At 42.2% G+C, this 18,227-nt stretch overlaps 1 protein-coding gene across 1 annotated transcript; it reads right to left on the reverse strand.

Moving 5' to 3' along the window:
* Positions 1–190: 190 nt before the first annotated feature.
* AMD1 (adenosylmethionine decarboxylase 1) lies at positions 191–17,936 on the reverse strand. The gene is made up of 9 exons (XM_015622781.2): positions 17,758–17,936; positions 7,713–7,799; positions 6,313–6,439; positions 5,762–5,864; positions 4,909–4,951; positions 4,679–4,823; positions 3,578–3,670; positions 3,336–3,491; positions 191–2,363 (listed from the first exon to the last, which is right to left on the reverse strand). The coding sequence occupies exons 1-9, from the start codon at positions 17,886–17,888 to the stop codon at positions 2,223–2,225; spliced, it is 1,026 nt and encodes a 341-aa protein (XP_015478267.1). The 5' UTR covers positions 17,889–17,936; the 3' UTR covers positions 191–2,222.
* Positions 17,937–18,227: the final 291 nt, after the last annotated feature.

Here is an 18,227-nt window from a genome sequence, read left to right on the forward strand (position 1 = left end):
TTTCAAGAACACCATAACATTTTCACTTGGCTTCATTTCACACACTGCCTCATTTTAAACTGCCAATGTGTAGAGATGCATCCCCTACTGGAGCAGTGCAAATTCGGACAGTAAAGACAAATCTATTTCTGAACTAAGCCATTTGGTACCAAAAAGCATGAAGAGAGTGAAGGACAGAATTGCTGGATCATCACTACAAACAATTTAAGCAAACTTTTATTGAAGCGTTAAGTTGTGGTACAGATATTTTTAAATGATCAAAGTCTAACACCACAGAAATTATAAACACCATACTCCCCCCATCCTGATCACCCAGATAGTTCAATAACCCATTCAACAGCTTTCATTTTCATAGACGAGGCTTATGCTTCTTTTTGTAAGATGCATTCTTTCAGTATTACTTAAAAAGGGATCTTCAGTCTACTTAAAGGACCTCAAGCCAAAAAATGTCAGAACAATTGGGACAATGCAAGAACAACAAAAAAAAACCCATTGAAATATTGGTCCTCAATATTAACACCAAAAAGCATTAGTGCCATTTACAGCATGTAATTGATAACATTGGTAGAGAACATCAATAATATGCTTAAAATAAAAAAAAAAATCAAAATGTTCCAACCACTTGATTTCTAACCAAGCAGACTTTAGTTTAGAAGCACTGAAAAAGCGCTTCATTCATAAATACGGAAGGAACAAAAGAACCATTGTATCAAACCAGAAAGACTCAAAACATTGCACGGACAAGAGGGGAAAAATAATCTCAATTTTGTTGTTAACATGCTGGTCTCACAGCTGTTAAATCTCAGTATTTGCAAACAAACATAGCTGAAAGTGTGCCAGCTTTTCAAAGCCTACATTTTAGTCAATACTCATTAAAGTGACTTTGAATTACACACTAATTCATGCTCCATGAATAGCATTCTACTTTGCTTCTGTCCAGGTGTCCCAGACAGCTCTTGTTCTACACCTTCACTTAATGCCCTCAAGTCACAGTAAGAGGAACCACCTTAGCAATTAGGAGGAAAAAACAGATGAAGTCACAACACTCAAGTACAACATAAGTCACATGCACAACAATGTCACAGGACTGTCACAAGACAGAGGCATTAGCTTTGCTTGGAACAACAAAATGAAGTGACACTGGACCAGTTTAGAAGCACTCTTTACAGTCCCAAGTGGCAGGTCACAGGTTTTACTGAGAATAATCCAAGCCAATCAACGCACCCAGACGAGCAAATTCCAGTCCTCCACTAGCCCTACCTGCCTGTGCTGAGGAGCACCAGCTTCCTGTTCTGACACAGCAGAGGATTAGGACAGAAAATGCCTGCTGCCACTATGAACTTGCACTTTGCAAAGCTGTCACACAAATATGCCAAGGGACTTGAAGCCTGGCTCAGCTCTTCCCCTGTCAAGTCTTGGACCTTCATCAGATTCTGCCGCCGCGTAGCGGTGTGACAGCTTGGGGATGTGGACAGACAAATGACCATTAAGGTGAGACAAAACTTAGCCTGCACTAGTACCGATACCCAAGTTACTAAAGGTGAAAGACCAATGCATTAGCTCAGTTCTACAGAAGAGCTGAGCAAATTCCTAGAAGCTTTATTAGAGCATGAAAAGTCAGTCTGATTTAAAAATAAATCAACCACCACCTGTAGTAGCAAAACAATTTGTAACTGTTTTAAGAACTTTCTCCAAACATGAAAGTGTTAATTAGGAATCAGTTTCATTAGAAATCATAGAAGTTCATCAAAAACTGTTTTAGACTGAAATCACAACATAGATTAAAAAAAAAAAGTGACAATTTAACAGAGAACTGTCCCCAGTAAGTAGGTAGAGGCTGAAGTCTAATGAGGACGAAAGCCTTGTCTGTGGGGAATTTTTGGTGATACTTGGAGAAAAACTATACTGTGTGTAATTCTACCTGAATCATTTTTACAAGTGTTGTAAAGTTTCATACAGTAAGATTTTTCTACATGCACTTCAATTTCACAGCAAGAGTGGCATAGAGTACCTAAACACAGAAGAGAGCATTCATGCAAGATATCTAACTCCTTGATATAATAATGCATACAATTCAAAATGGTTATACTATGATTACACCTAGGGCTTTCCACAACTACAAGGTGGTGGGAGTGGAAAGCATGGCCCCCTGAATCATTAACTAGAAAGCAACCACCACCTTCTATATGGGATTTCTTTTTGCGTTTTTTCTTCATTCTTAATCAACTGTGCTGTTGCTGGCGATTTTTTGTAAAACTGGTAAAAACAAAATTATAATCACTGAATTGGGCAATCTGGTGATCAAGACGTTTAAACCCCTCAATCTTCTGGGCAGAGGAAAACACTGTGCGACATTTAGAGCTCTAGAAAACAAAACAAAAAAAAAAAAAAGAAAAAAGGGGAAAGTTACTTTAAAAAGTGTCATTTAGAGATGGATTAGCACACTGCATTTCATATATGGTTCTTACTAATACATTTTAAAACCACTCTTCCTGACAGCAGAAAGCTGCATTCCCAAACAGTGATTCTGCCCCCTACATATGGTACTGCTGTTCTGTGAACAATTATGGGGGGTGGAGCACCTCTCTTATGGACACAAATTGAGAAAACTGGAGTTGCTCAGCCCAGAGAAGGGAAGGCTCTGGGGAGACCTTAGAGCACCTTCCAGTACCTAACGAGGGCTGCAAGGGAGTTGGAGAAACTTTTTGCCACAGCATGTAGTGGTAGAACAAGTGGTAACAGATTTAAACTGAAGGAGGGTGGGTTTAGATTAAATATTAGGGGAAAAAAAAAAATCTTCATTGTGAAGGTGGTGAGACACTGGAACAGGTTGTACAGAGAAATTATAGATGTCCCATTCCTGGCAGTGTTCAAGACCAGGCTGGATGGGGCTTTGAGCAACATGATCTAGTGGAAAGTGCCTCTGTCCACTGCAGGGGGTTGGAACTAGATAATCTTTAAGGTCCCTTCCAACCCAAATAATTTTGTGGTTCTCTGATTAGCTGAGAGTAACACCATTAACAGCAGGTGTTCTGCAACTGACAGTTGCAGACAAATAGAGAAAAAATGCCAAAGCAAGAAATTATACCTACACAGAACTACACAGAAGTCATTAGAATTCTTGGACCGGGATGCCAAATCTTGCTGTTTCTGAAGTTTTCTGAAGATCAGATTTAGTACATGCCAAAGCAAGACTGAAGGGTATTTTTACTTTTCAAACTTTTACTTTTCCAGGCAAACTGGAAACTGTTAATCTCCAGTGACAATCTCTAGCCTTGCTTCATTTGTGTCTATATGTATCTCATCAGCCAATAAGCTAATGCAAGAAAACTCACCTGATTGACAAAGAGAGTTGTCACAAATTTTCCTGGCTTGAAGACCTCTACAACTTTTCTAATCAGGTCATCGTAAGAGGTCTGACTTATGTTTGTTTCAAAACTAACATAAGAAAACTCTGGTTCTGGAGTGATGTGAATAGTCCAGTAAGTTCCCTGAAAAAAAAAAAAAGGTATTATTATCACCAAATATTTATTTATTTTATTTACCAATGTTAATTATGAATGAGTGTATAACTTACATCCGATTTCATCCCATTCATTGAATACCCACAAGGATTGAACATTGTAGCATCAATAACAGAACCTGGTATCAGGTCACGAATTCCACTCATCTGAAACAAAGTTAAACAACTCTGTTTATCATGCATCCTTACACTTGTTTAGATTTAACTCAAATGCGGAATGAGCATTTACTCAGCAAAGAGGACACCAGAATTCCCCCAATAAGAAGACAGTGTGATTATGTGTACTACTACAGATGACCTTGGTTTGCATCCTGTCACTACATCAACAGCAGTGACAAGATGCATGCAAGCTATCACACTGCCTCTTACAGAGCCCAGCTGCATCCATCCAAGACAAGGAAACAGCTTAGAACTGCAAAGCATTTTTGCTTTTGCTGCTGAAATGGAAAACAGCTTTTCTTCAACTACTATCCAGAAAGTGAAGGCTGTTTACATTTACTCCAGAGTAAGGATATGCTACTTCATACCCTAGAAAGAAGTGCAATCCCAAGTGTTTTGATTTACCCTGCAGTACCTGAGCTACAGCCAAATCTCAATAGCAAATACGGTACGAGAACCAAAGCCTAAGATGGAAAACAAGATGAAGTCAGTGTACTTGTCAGGAAAACTTATTCATGTCACATGACTTCCCCATCTGGGAAAAGGAGGCAAACCCATCAAGTTATGCTTAGACCCCAAATCTGCCCTTCTCCTCATGGAAAAGGCTCCCTCATTTAATCTTGATTTGGATAACTACCTAACCTTTTTGTTCCTTATCTTCAGTCTGAGCCTTACTGCTCGTAATCTACATCCTTAAAAGTTACTCAACTTGTGATTTTATTCCTACTCGCACATTCTTCAGAGTAAAAGCTTGCAATCACCCAAAGCACTACATATTGCTGCCTTCACTAAAGGAAGGCATTGAAAACATGAAGTTGTATTCTCCCAAAATGCTCTTGTGTTAAATCCATTTTCCTCCCAAAGTATTAATCCAAGACTTTCTATGACATCTCTCCTACCACAAAATAAACCCTGTACTAAAAGGTAAGTGAATGATGCATTTTGTTGCTCAATTTCCACCATTCCCCAAAATGCTCAGTTTTCAAGCAAACATACACGAGTGACATCATTTGCAGTAACACCATCTTTCATGTAGAACTGGTCCATAACTACTGGGTCAAGCTCACTCATCAGAATTTCCAGTGTCTGATCAGGCTGATTGGATATCCGACTCTCTGGGAAATCCAGGGTGTACAGGTACCTACATGAAGCACAAATCAAGTATGTAACACATATTGACAGCACCAAGTTCCACTGTAAAGACTTCAAACTCCTCACATACATACCAGCAATCAGAGTTCATACGCCCCATGCAATAAGCTGCTCCATCTAGACAAGACAAAAATTCTCCAGTTAATGTACCACAGCTGAACATTTATGTAAAATATTATATTCATTTCTTATTTAAAGACAGGGGCCTTTAAAGACAGAACCCCACGAGGTTCACTGATGCACTCAGTACCACATCAAATAACCAGGTATTTAACTTCAGGAATGCAAAGTTAATAATAAGAAAAGCAAGCTTCCATAGAAGTGGGTCTGGACACCCCAGCTGAGAGGCTACTATCAGGAAATCAATATTACAGTTTAGCTATGCACAGAGAGAAACCCTGGTACTCTTAAAGCCTCTGTTAAATGCATTTATGATTATAATTTCTTTTCAGATAACTTAGATGAGTATACCACAGCTTTCATGTTCCTTCAACAACCTGCCACCTTAAAATTTTATATTCTTCTTAAAAGTCTTAAACTGTATTAAATGTTTAAATTCAGTTTTTAGCATAGTAACTTCTCTGAGAAGTCACACATTTTTCTGAGAAGCCCACATTTTTCTCCAGTGCATTACTTACTTTAAATTACTATCCTAGCTTTTTAATAGGGCTTTCAGAATTTGGCAGAGTGACTGGAAGTCTGAAGATGACCCACTTAAGACAAGGTACTAAATGTCAAGCTTGGTATAATTTGAATTTTGATCTTGGCAAGCTAGTATCAGAAATTCAGAAAATAAGTATTTACAGCTTTTGACTTTCATGCAAGAACTGCTGAATTCTTCACCTGGCAGCCTGTACCCATTGTACTGCTCATCACTTCTCATACATCAATCTTTCACCCAACTTTGTTGAAGTTTCATCAACTTACTTGGGAAAATTTCATTAAGAAACTCTACTTCTTCCTGGAAATTCCTATGTGGGTACTCCTGGTGGGAAGGCTTCATGAAATTCTTACGTGAATAAAAGAAGCTCTGAAAAAATAAAGGTGAATCTTAGGTATTGAGTGTATGCATCCATCTTGAATCTAGGAGTTTAGAAAACTGCAAGCATGTATCATGAACAGGACCTAAGCTTTCCTTGTCAAAACACTGCTATCTGTATTCCCATTTCAGAAGCACAGTTATTCCCATCTTAATTTCTAAGCTTCAGGAGACAGTTTACTTACAAAGTTGTTTTCCACTAGATAGCATGGGCACAGTTACTCTTAAGTAACTCAGCACAATAGCTTTTGTTAGTTAGCACCCACTAAGAGACAAAAAAAAAAGGGCAACTGCTGCAGCAGAGCAATCTTACATTACAATCTTCCCATTATGGGAAGCATACATAAATGTCCAAGTTTCAGAATATTTAATGAAGAGTGAATTTGAAATATTAGCAAAAAGGTTTTTGTACATTCCAAGGAAGATTTTTTTACCTTACCTGAATTGAGTCAAACCCACTGTACTCCCTAGCAAGCTCCAACAGGGGAACCAGTGCTTGCAGTAAGAGGGTGGTACCACACGTCTTCAAAATGAAACGTCTCTTGGAGACAAACATGCTACTCTCACTGTAAAAAAAGGTGTTAAGACTATATTAAGTGCTCTACATAAAACAGTCCAGGAGGGAGTTGTTAGGTCTTGGTACTTATCCCAACCAAATGCATTACTCTAAGTGAACACTCAGTATATGGCACAAACATACCTAGCAAATAGATCAAATCAATAGAATGCAGCTAACATTTGAAAGCTGTCATTATTTCCCAAAACAAACACCTGCTCCAAGCATATTACAGAGCTGTCACACTACAGGAAAAGGCAGACACATTAGACACCCTTGAACTATCTGAGAAATACAAACATGCTGTGAAGTGAGTACACAGGCACAGCTATATGATATGTCTCATAAGTAAGATACAGAAATTAACTATATATATATATATCAACTAAGTCAGATACTTAACTACAGCCCAGCTGAACTGGAGATAGGCATTCATACTACATCCAGAACATTTAAAAACGCTTAACAAGTATCTGTCCATCAGGTAACTGAACAATGGGAGTAAAAATTAATTTACGTAACTCAGTTTGGAATGCTGTATACAAATTCAAAATCAAGGTTAAATTTTATCCAGGATGTAGTGCAACCAGTTACTCTTCCCAGAATTTTGTTTTAAATATGTGAATCTTGAAGAAACAAGACTTGAACACAATTTCTTTGACTAGCTTGCTCTTAGCACAACCTTGCCCTCAAGGCAGTCTTTTAGAGTACAAAAGCTTCAGTATTTGTAATCTGAAGTAAACCAGAGAATGTCAAACATGTCTGTAAAGTTCATGTACAAAAAGCAAGAAAAGTATTTTGCAAGATGAAAAACACATGGCAAAAGCAGTGTCCTTACAACTAAATGCAGCACAACAAAAAATCCAGGGCTCCAGGAAAGCTACAGTTTTACAGATACCCTTAGGTCAGCTGCAAGTGTTGTTCCACTGGATTGTATTACGTGCAGTTAAAGCTGATCTACCAATAAAGATTTTTTGCTGATCTATAAGTGACACCTATAGCCTATTGAGCTGAAGCAATTAATACTGAAGTTCTGTACTGGGGACACTTATTTACCCATGGACAAAAATCAGTGATGAGGTGCAAATCCACCACAGCTCTGTCGATCCTTCTGGTTAAAGGGAAAAAGAAATACAACTATGATGAGATTTGCACCTCTGAGTAGGAGATCCCTGCAAGTTGTAGCCATCAACACAAGACTGGATTCTCAGCCAAGTGAATCACGTATGACAGCTTTCACTTTTTTTCCTTCTAGAGACTAAAAGAATGAGCCAGTGCCTTACCTGAGTACATAAGCTTCCTGCTTGTCAGTTTTTGTCACACTTATGATCAAACAATGCACATTCTCCAGAAGTTTGTCCCACTCAATCCTGTGAAGAAATTACAGAAGAGCACAAACAACAGGTTAAACAAACCAAAGCTTGCTGGAGCCCTGGGTAAAAAGCCCAAACAAGACTGGAGTCATGATTTACTGGATCTGAGAGCACAAAATGGGAAGAGTTTTCATACAGGGACTGTCTCTCACAATACAGTAACACTCCATTCTTTGCTCTTGACAGCTCAGTAGTCCTCAAAAACCTGTTACCATGATCTGCTGCATGCAGACAACTGCTGAACAGCAACCTCAAGCGTCTAACCAGGTGAGCCAGGATATCCTTAAATCCTGCATACCACAGGTTGGCAACTTAAGGTATGCTTTAGCTAGAACTTCTGTGCACTTCAACCACAGTAGTCATTGACAACTACTACAGTAATAAACCAGTAGGTTATCACTGAGATGTTTTAACTGTCTAGTTTAGAGTCAAGTTTGTAATTTAACTGGAAAGCTAAAAACTATTATTAATAGATTCAGTGGTCTGAATGCCTCTTTGACCAACCAAGATCACAGAATTCCTTCATACAGTGCAAACTGTAGCTATGGTGCTAGAATTCAGTACGGTGGTAGAAGTTTAATATTTCAATTCTTTACTAATATTACTCATTCTACAAAGAATCTGAAACAAAAATAAAAAAAACAGAACAAAACACCAACAACCCCCCGCCCAAAAAAACAAACAAACAAAAAAAACCCCAACAAAAGCCAAGGGCTCAAATTAAGCCAAAAGACTGAAGTACTCAAGAGAAACGAGGGACTTGCAAAAAAACTACTTTGGTTGTCACTTCAGTCTTGTGTCTACACCAGACTAGTAGAATTCAACATAGTCAATTTTGCTAAAAATAAGACAGGAACAGATACAGCTTCCTGATGTCACAAAATTACAAGAGTGCCAGCTGTCCTACTTCTCCCTTCCCTCAGCATATTCCACCTGCAGGTTTGTGCTGGCTCCTGTCCTCAGCGATGTCATGATCCAAGAGATTTACTAACCCAGCACAAAACTAAGCTGCCCATCAGTAGAGCTAGAATAACTGCAGGAGCTAGGAGCATGAAAAAATTGCCAATTTTTCATCACCAAGCAAGCTCAGCTTGGCCATATAAAACTGTCAGCCTAATCCTTCTTCAGGAGGCAGACCTCTCACCCTTTACTGACACTGCAAAAGCCCCATGGCTCTACTCCAGGACAGAGCACTCACTGTTAATTCCATCAACACTTTCTCCTGCAGCCACCCGTTTTTCCCCTTAGAAAACTGGTCAGTTTGTGAAGTTGAAATTTTGTATTCTGTCATGTGTATAATTGAAACATCCATATATTCTTTAGACTTTCTAAAGAGTCAGCAAATAAATGCCTTAACTTCTCCCTCCATGAATTCATTCACTCAGAAGAATGCCTTTTCAAAATGAATTCTGTACCTTTACTAACTTGAGAATTTTCCCATTTAAAATACATATTACACCACAACAGTAATACTTATATATGACTCCACCAGAACATACATTAAGAAAATTCTATCCATTAAAAAACCCTCATAAGCAAGTGTACTCTGATTAACTTAGAAATTCAGCAATATAACTGGATACTTAAAATCAAAGTGAGGTTTACTCCAGTTAGTGACCCTCGATGAAATGCTTTTCTGCAAACACAGACATGACAGCACATTCAAGTCTCCATGTTAAATTAAAAAGCTTATTTTGAATGCTCAGGTCCCACTCATTTACTCAGCTCTATGCCTATGTCATTGATTGGATTTAGTTCTGTTCCTAAAACTCAAGTGTACATGAAAATGCAAGCAGCTGCTCACCTTAAAAAGCGTGGCAAATGCAGAGAGTGAAATAGGTATCATATAAACTATCTTCTAAATGCTCCTAAAAAAATCTTACTATTTTGTTAGTAATAGTACTAAAGGATTTAGTTTTCTCTGGCTACAGCACACCAGCATAAGTTTGCCAGCCACTCCTCCTGTAAATTGAACTAAGTAATGTATTAGATTGTTCAAACCATTCCAGCATCCCTACTGACATTTTATCTGCCATTAAATAAACACCCAGAGTATGACACTGCATTTGGGAAAGGTGAGGAAGAGTACCCTGATGCTGAGCTGTACTAACTCCATTTGTACATTACTACAAATCTGATTTTGTACTTGTCCAAGTATTAATGGACATGTAACTATCTTAGGCTTTGCAAGAGCATACGTCTCAGCCTTTACAAGCTTCTTACTAGGTCAGACAGTCAAAACCTCAGGCTTAAGCAGGCAAGTGACACTTTTTCTTTAAGTATCACTGTAGTTCAGTTCTGTGCATGCATTTCAGGGTCATGCCTTGTGCATGTTTTCAGACACGTATTTGCAGAGGAAGATGTAACAAGTTTGGTAGTTCAGTGAGGGGCCAGTATAGCACCAGCAATGCACTGTTGTGTGTTAAGTGTGAAGCCCAGGATGCAAAGGAAGTCCCATTATGCTTGCTGGTACCACAGCTGGTATTTCGGTTCCATGGCTGAAATCTGCAGTTGCACAAGACCTTTGCACCACAGCTTTGCTCAAGTCCTCACTGTGGCACTACAGAAACCGTAACTAAGCATACACTAAATGTTGTGTTCAGCCTTCAGAGAAATAAAGGGCAAGGTCATAATTCAATCTGTCTAGGGCAGCATTAAGGAAAAATCCTACAACTTCAGAATCAGACAAGATGCCAGGCTTGCTCTAGAAGCACACACAGACTAACAAAGGGTTGCTGCACCAGGATCAGACTTTGCCACATTAGGGAGCAGTTCTGCTGGGATACTGGCCTGTATCTAACTGCATTTTAAACTTAAGTACAGAAAACTAAAGGAAGGCTGGACTTGATCCAATATAATCTATTTAAACAAGATGACCTTACTTTTTGGCATGTTCTATTGTTTAAAGCTAAGGAAGAACATCTGGGACTACTTTGTACCAAGTAGATTAAGTTCAGTAGAAGTCTAACCCTTGTATTTCTTCCCCCTTTTTTTTCTTGGAACCATATAATTGTCACTAGTTGAGACAGTATCTACTCACACTTGAATGAAGAAACAAAATCAACCTTAAAAGTAGTACTTCAGTAGTTATCACTACACGTATTGCAGCTATTCAATAATAAGCAAAAATCCACTAAGTTAGTAATTTAAGATATTTGAGAGCACTACTAATTTGCATAGCTGAGTTAAGTTTCAGCTTGTAAGCAAAGCCTGCAATGGAAAAAGGGTACCGAAGTAAGACTGATTCTCAGTGTAGTGCCATCGTGGACATGTGCTCCTCAAAATTCCCCCTTCAATGATCAATGTGCAAGGCATTACTAGTTCCTAAATTATTTCCCATAGCCAGACATCAGGACAATGCCACTTTGGAAACTGCTTTCCTATACTCAAGTATAGTATAATATGATCCATGAGAGTCACTGGCAGATTCCACCGGAAGCAAGTTTTGCAGCAGACCTGCAGACACGGACTTGAGACTGACTCCTCACTTATGTGGGCTTATTGACCACTTCCACATTACAAAATTATAAGATCCCCTTTCTGAATTTTCAAATAACTGCTACTCATCCAGAATCAAATTAGTTTCTTGAATGGGCAAGCATGATACACCTCAAGTGACTGCACCTTCTCAGCAAACAGCATCCATGAAAATGGAATACATCCACTCAAGTGTGACAAACTACCCTCACTTGAACAGTAAAAAGCTATTTGTTATATACCTGACTAGCAGAACATCCCAAAAAGAAAAAAAACAAAACAAAACCAAGTTTAACAACCTGCTCCAATACCCGTGTCGCAATATTTAATGCCTTATCAACAGACTTGTTACCAGAGTACAAGTAACTTCCACGCAAAAGCCAACCAGGTATGTCAGTAGCGAAAAGCTATTAGAACTTAGAGAGAAGTAGCTTAATTGTAGGAAGTATGCTTCATGAATAGTCAACAGTTCCCCTCAACCAAGTTCCAAAGCATCATATTTGCTTCTTTACTTCAGAAGGAAGTTTTCCTTGACAGATAAAACCATGCTTTTGAACACAAGATACTGGCCTCTTCTGAGCCTTTACCTTCAGGGGTAAAACACACCCTTTGACACGAGTCAAGCATGCCAGGCACAATACTGCTGTTTCAGGCCAATTGGAACTGGGAACAGCAATTTGAAGAGATTAAGAACTACATCAAGAACTCATTCCTATCAGCAGCCAACAGCCTCCTCAAGCACACCACGCCAGTAACAGGACCTTGCCAAGGCAGCCAGACAGCACTGTGCAGAAAAGTTGTACTGTAGTAGGGCAGGAATTCTTAGGAAATAAATAATATTTATTATAAAGACATCTTAAGCCACATACATACTCTTGCATAGCTTTTCATTAGAATAGAACAGCTGACAATTCTGTAGTACCACAAGTAATAAGCCTTTTAATCTTGACTATGTAAGACCTTGTTCTAATATTAAGCATTCAAATGCAGAACAATCTTTCATCCCCTCAACTGTTACCTACTAAGTGTTTTTTAGGAGCCACACAGGTATCAGTTACCTCATTAGCAGGCTACAGTTAAACAGCAAAATCCTACCAATACTGTAATCCACACAGCCTAAAACTGTGTCTAAACTGCCTAGGCAGAGGAGATGCAGCCAAGACACAAAAAAGCTGGCTAAACATTGGTGTCAGCAGAGCTGGAACACTGCTTTCAAGCATCCCAAAACAGGCAGGAACAGTACAGAGCTCACAGAAGTCACAAGCATTTTAAAGCACCTCTCATCAGCTTGTGTATTTCTCTGCAGACAGGTGCATGTGAATTACTTCCTATTAGAAATAATTTATAAATTGCTGCTTAAGATAGGTTACCTTGAACCACTTACACAGCCTGAGTTTAGGCTCAAAGCACTTGCAACTAAGATAAGTTTACATGGGCAATATCTGTGGGGTGCACAAAAGTGTCACACCCTCTACATGTTCTGAGCACAGCTATACAGAGAGACTGTCCACATCTCCCTTATCTTAAACCTAAGAAGCCCTGCAGGGAACAAGCACTTAACACTGAGAGACAGGCACCTGGGTGGAAAATTGCATCCACATTGAAAGTGATTCTGTGCAGTACTGATCACAAAATCCCTCTTAGCTGAAGTCCCAAGCCAGCTACTTAAGAGTGTGCCTCCCAAATTAAACCAAGATATTTCAGCAATGGCACAAAGATGGCCACAGCTGGGGCTCTGAAGGATGCATATTTCTCCTGTTGTGAGCCTTACACCACTATTGCAGTTATATGGGACGGGAACTCCATCCTTTATATCCAAGGAGCTCAATGGGTATTCCCAAGCCTCTCATATGCCAGGACATCGGAAATATTTGAGGAAGCATGAGCCCCAGCAGGCACAGCAGGACTTACAAGCAACATTCAGGGCAAACATGAGTGCAATTTGCTCCAGAAGGAACACAGTAAGACAGCAAGTATCTACCAAAAACTCCAAGTCTTCCTGTTCTCCAGGCCAAGCAAACAACCATTAGGAAAGTCCTTTGAGGAATACACCAATAGCTGCTTATTTATATTCTACAGTCTCACTAAGGGCCCAAACCTTAGACAGAAATTGACTACCCAAATGCTTCAGCACTTTTAGTGGTAAAGTAGGAAAATGCCAGAAACTCTACAACAGAAGTCTTCACTTCCTGCAAGCAGTATCCAAATCAGTAGTAGTGAGAATAAAAGGGCTTGTTTCCATTGTGTGAAAACATTCTTTAATTACAATTTTGCATTATAAGAAAGCACTTTACCTGTAGTTTTGAACCTGATCTAATATCTAGTTGATTAATATCTGTTCTGATGAGGGGAAGACTACACTTTACATAAAGTTCTCCAAATAACCTTGCATCACCCAGAGAAAAAGCTCCACAAGTACAAGGGGACAGAAACCCTTATCTCAGCACAGCCATGCCTTCTTTCCAGAGTCCCTTCAGTTTTGTTCCAAAGCTCTGCAGGAACAGAGCAGGGCTCGTGGCTCAGCTTCCTCATACCTTCAGCATTTGAGGGAACAGGCAGGTAACACTGGCCAGGACTGGGGGAAGGGGCAGAGATGCCACAGCACTGCAGCAGTGAGCTGACTCGGGCTACAGGGTGCAGTACACAGCAAGGATTTACGGGACTCCTACCAAATCCTTGATTATATTGGTGCTTGGGAGCTTTCTTGTAGCACGGGGTCAGAATGTCCTAGCAGTGTCACCCCATTGCTGAGTTTTCTCCAGCTTGTGTACAATATAGACATAATATAGACAAATAGGAAGATTAAAAGTTCATAAATCAGCTCAGTTTCCAAGTATTCCTCACAGTTGAATGCTTGAGAGATGAGCTTTTAACACTGGCATAATTTATTTATGGTTTCAAACTTCTGTACATTCAAGATCCTGATAGCCCTTGAGAAGGAAATTGCATAGCTGCACATCATCTGAAGGAATTTTACTGTGGGGATAGTGAATGCACTACACAGTCACCATGGAAATCCAGGGCTTGCAGCAAGTTCATCATGTTTTCAACAAACCCTCTGCTGTCTATACATAATTTAAGGCTATTTTTTCAGGGGAAAAGCTTTATAAAGCATGGTGTGAACAAGCAATAAAATTAAAGTAAATTATTTTGAGACCACAAAAATATTAACTTCATTCCACTGCTGGATATAAGCAGGGGAGGCATATTTAGATGCTTGCCCGTGACTATTTCAACCACAAGACCTTTTTCATTAACAAGTGACCAAAAACACCCCAAAGCTTAACAAAATAAAGCTCAAATTCCCTGCTTTTTAGTTGGGACCTTTATTGAATGTATTACAATGACAGATCTTTCCTGAAATACATTACACATAATCCAAACTTTTATCCAGAGAGTAGGTTTCCCCATAAGAGCGGAAAAAAGTGGAAAAAAGTCTTAATTGCAAAGTGGAAAAAAGTCTTAATTGCATCAGGTCAGGAACTTTTTTTGCTGATGATACCCAGCAAAGACTTTAAAATATCTAATCCCTAACAAGCACGCACAACACTGAAATTTTTAGCTTTGAGCACCAGCTTAGTCATTCAGTAGATGAATGGTTCACATTTCACTACTAAGCAGGTATTACAATACAAAAGGCAAGCTCAACTGGTTTGCAACTTGATTCTAATTTAGCTATTGTTCTACAGTTTCAGCTTTGATTTCAGGTTCTGTTCAACAAAAACTAGCTTATTCAATCACCTTTATAGAATTATCATGGCACGATACATTGTATTCAGTTTGCATCTATCAGCTGTAACAGGTAATTGAATTCTAACAGTTTTCCAGAAGATAACGTTTGTAGAAGGTTATTTCAAGCTAGAAACACAGTATCACTGATAATTACAAGCGGACTCAGGTTCATAGCAGTCTCACACGTCACAGCTTCCTACCAAAGAAAGTAAGAAAGCTCCATTAACATGTTGTATTAAGAGCCAATTAACACGAAAGTCTTCAAAGCCTGCTCACAGCTCTGACACTGTGTTAAAGACTACACGTTCAACAGTTAACAGTTCTTATCCACTCTATTAAAACTTTACAGCCATATCTAAACCACACAAAGGAACTATCCCAGCACCCACCCTGCAATTACTTTTAATGCTCTGGGAGCAGTTTAAAAGTTAGGTTCGAAGTTTTGGAAAGTCTTTGCAAAAATTAGTCTGAACCAACAAATGGAACATCAGAGAGCATGAATGTGTCAATGAGGAGAGCATTCGCAGAATGCCATCTCTAAACTACACCTGCACATCAACAAAGTCAAACGAGTACCTCTTTGGAATTTCACATTTTAAGTCAAACACTACAGGACTCCTCCAGCACCCAAGTAGCTCACATCATCTGCAAGCATTTCAGCTAGGATTTTCCTTCCAGGATTGCCTGGACATTAACTATACAAGCTGTTACCCTGTGTCTACTACAAAGAGCTATAAAACCACATTCAATGATGTCCACGTTAAGTACATTATTCGGAAAGCTCTATATACCTTCAGAATTCAGTTACACAAGCAAATTACCTCATTACACCAACAGGTCAGAGGTAAAAATGTATTCCGCAGTGCTTCTGGTACAGCAGAAATGAAGCTTCTACTAACCATGGACACATGGGCTATTCATACTTTAAAAAAAAGGCATCAGCTCACTGCCAATTCACATCTGTGAAGAGCTAATTCTACCGACATATAGACATGGGAAATTTTCTGAGAAATACCAAAGCAAAGAAAAAGACGAACAAAACACATTCTCTGAATGGAGATCATTAACATACTCCAAACATTAAGTACACTATTACAAGCTCTCTTGCTCAATCTCCCAGAGCAGCAGAGACCGCTGGGTAACAGCGATATGCACAAGCAGATCTGGGGACACCGAGAGCCAGATCCTCCAGCAACCTGAAAAGCTGAGCAGCTGACCATACTGAAAGGTTAACTACTCACATGAGTATAACCTTCAGATTTGTCCTGTTTGCTTAGGACAAGCTGCATTTTCCAGCTATATCACTGATCCCACCTACATGTCATTTCTGTTGTCACTGCAAGCTCATCCATAGTTCTGCAGATTTTGCTTTGTACTTCAAGCTTGCAGCTACCGTTTTCTTACACTTCCAGAATACAATTTTTTGTGGATCAACTGCTGGACCTTCACTCAGTCTAAGTGTTCCACAGAATCCTAGAGCGGTCTGGGTTGGAAGTGGCCTTAGAGATCCCCTAGCTCCAGCGTTTCTACACCGTACCGCTCCAAAACACAGCACTGGCAACCTGCAGCACAGACGGCCCGTGCCCGCCTTGCCCAGCACGGCTCCCGAGCCCCCCGAGCGCCGGCAGGTGGCCATCGGCTCCTGTGCTAACAAAGGCGGCGCAGGCACATTCCTGGGCGGCGGGCGGGGAGCGGCGGGAGCCGGTGCCGAACACGTGCGCCGGGAGCGGAGCGGAGCGGGCCCCGGGCCTTCCTTCCCCGCCCCGGGCGGCGCCGAGCGCGGCGCCAGCGCATTCCCCACATGCCCATTGGGTGACGGGCGCGGCCCGGCCCTCCGCGGAGTCCCGCTCCCATTGGCCTCGGCTCCTCAATGGGAGAGAAGGACGGGAGCGGCGGCGCGGCCCGGGAGCGCGGCCAGGACACTCACGTGTAAACCGCGGCTCCAGCCACACTTCTGGCCGAGGAGGGGGCACCGCCTTTCCCGGTGCCTCCCTCGCTCCGGTGCCCACCGCACCGCTGGGAGGCACGGGAAGGGTCCCCGGGTACCGCCTGCTTCCCCCGGCGAGAGCCGCTCTATGGACCTCTCCGGCTACGCAGTGCCACACCGGCCATGTGAGAGGGAACCATCCGCCCTCGCCGCGACAGCCGCAGGGATCTCCCTTCCCAGATGGCATTAACGGGGAGGGAGACTCCCGAGTCCCCGCTCTCCGCAGTACGGCACGGGCAGGGATTTCCCGAGCCTCCTCATCCCGAAACTGGCCGTCGGAGCGGGACGAGCCGCCGCAGAGGGGTGGGCTCCAGCAGCACTGCGCCACCGCGCCCGCTCCCCCCGCGGCGCTCCCGGCCGGCGCGGCACACGCCCGGCTCCGCGCTCCGCTCCGCCACATGTTGCCAGCGGGAGCCGCGCGGGGCTGCACGAGGTGGCGGCGCGGAATGGCTCCCGGCACCGCCGCCTCCCTGCCCGGGGGTCTCTGGAGGGCGGCGGAAGGTCATTCCCAGCGGGGAGACGCCGGGGCTGTCACCGGGAAAGCGGGAAGGCGGCCGGCAGCGCGGGAGCCCAGCCCCCACCGACGGCCACCCCGGAACCTGCCTTCCCCCGGCGCGGCCGCCATCGCCCCCCAAAGCGCCGCCACACCCGGGCCATTCAGGGACCCTCCCGCCCCGCCGGCCGCCCCCCGCAGGCAGCGCTGCCCCCGCCACCGCCTCTCCCCGCTCCCACCCCACCCCGCCCCGGCCGATCGCGGACCTGGGTATGGTGCGGAGGTCGCCGGACCCCTTGCTCTGGTGCGGCTCCTGCTGCGCGGGCTGCTGCCGGGCGAACCACACCTCCAACAGCTTCTCGGTCCCTTCGAAGAAGTGTGCACCGCTCTCCTTCATGGTGAGACAACTCGGCAACCAACAACCACAGAAATTAAACGACAACCAAACTGCCGCCCCCGGCCGCCACCGTTCGCTGCTGCTGCACGGGCCGCGCTGCTGCCGCCGCCGGGTCCCAGTCCGTCCCGGGCGGGTTTCACCTTCTGGGGGATTTGCGTAATATTAATTTAAAAAAAAAAAAGAATAAGTAGAAGAAGGAAGGATTTTTTTTTTTTTTTTAAACGGGCGAAAACCACCCGGAGTGCGCGGCGGCGGATGCGGCGTGAGCGTGTGTGAGCGGGTTACAGTCCGAGCGGGGGTGCGGGCGGGCGATGCGGTTCGGTTCCTTGTAGTCCGTGT

Source organism: Parus major, chromosome 3, assembly GCF_001522545.3.
Source record: "Parus major isolate Abel chromosome 3, Parus_major1.1, whole genome shotgun sequence".
In the NCBI taxonomy this organism is placed as follows: domain Eukaryota; kingdom Metazoa; phylum Chordata; class Aves; order Passeriformes; family Paridae; genus Parus; species Parus major.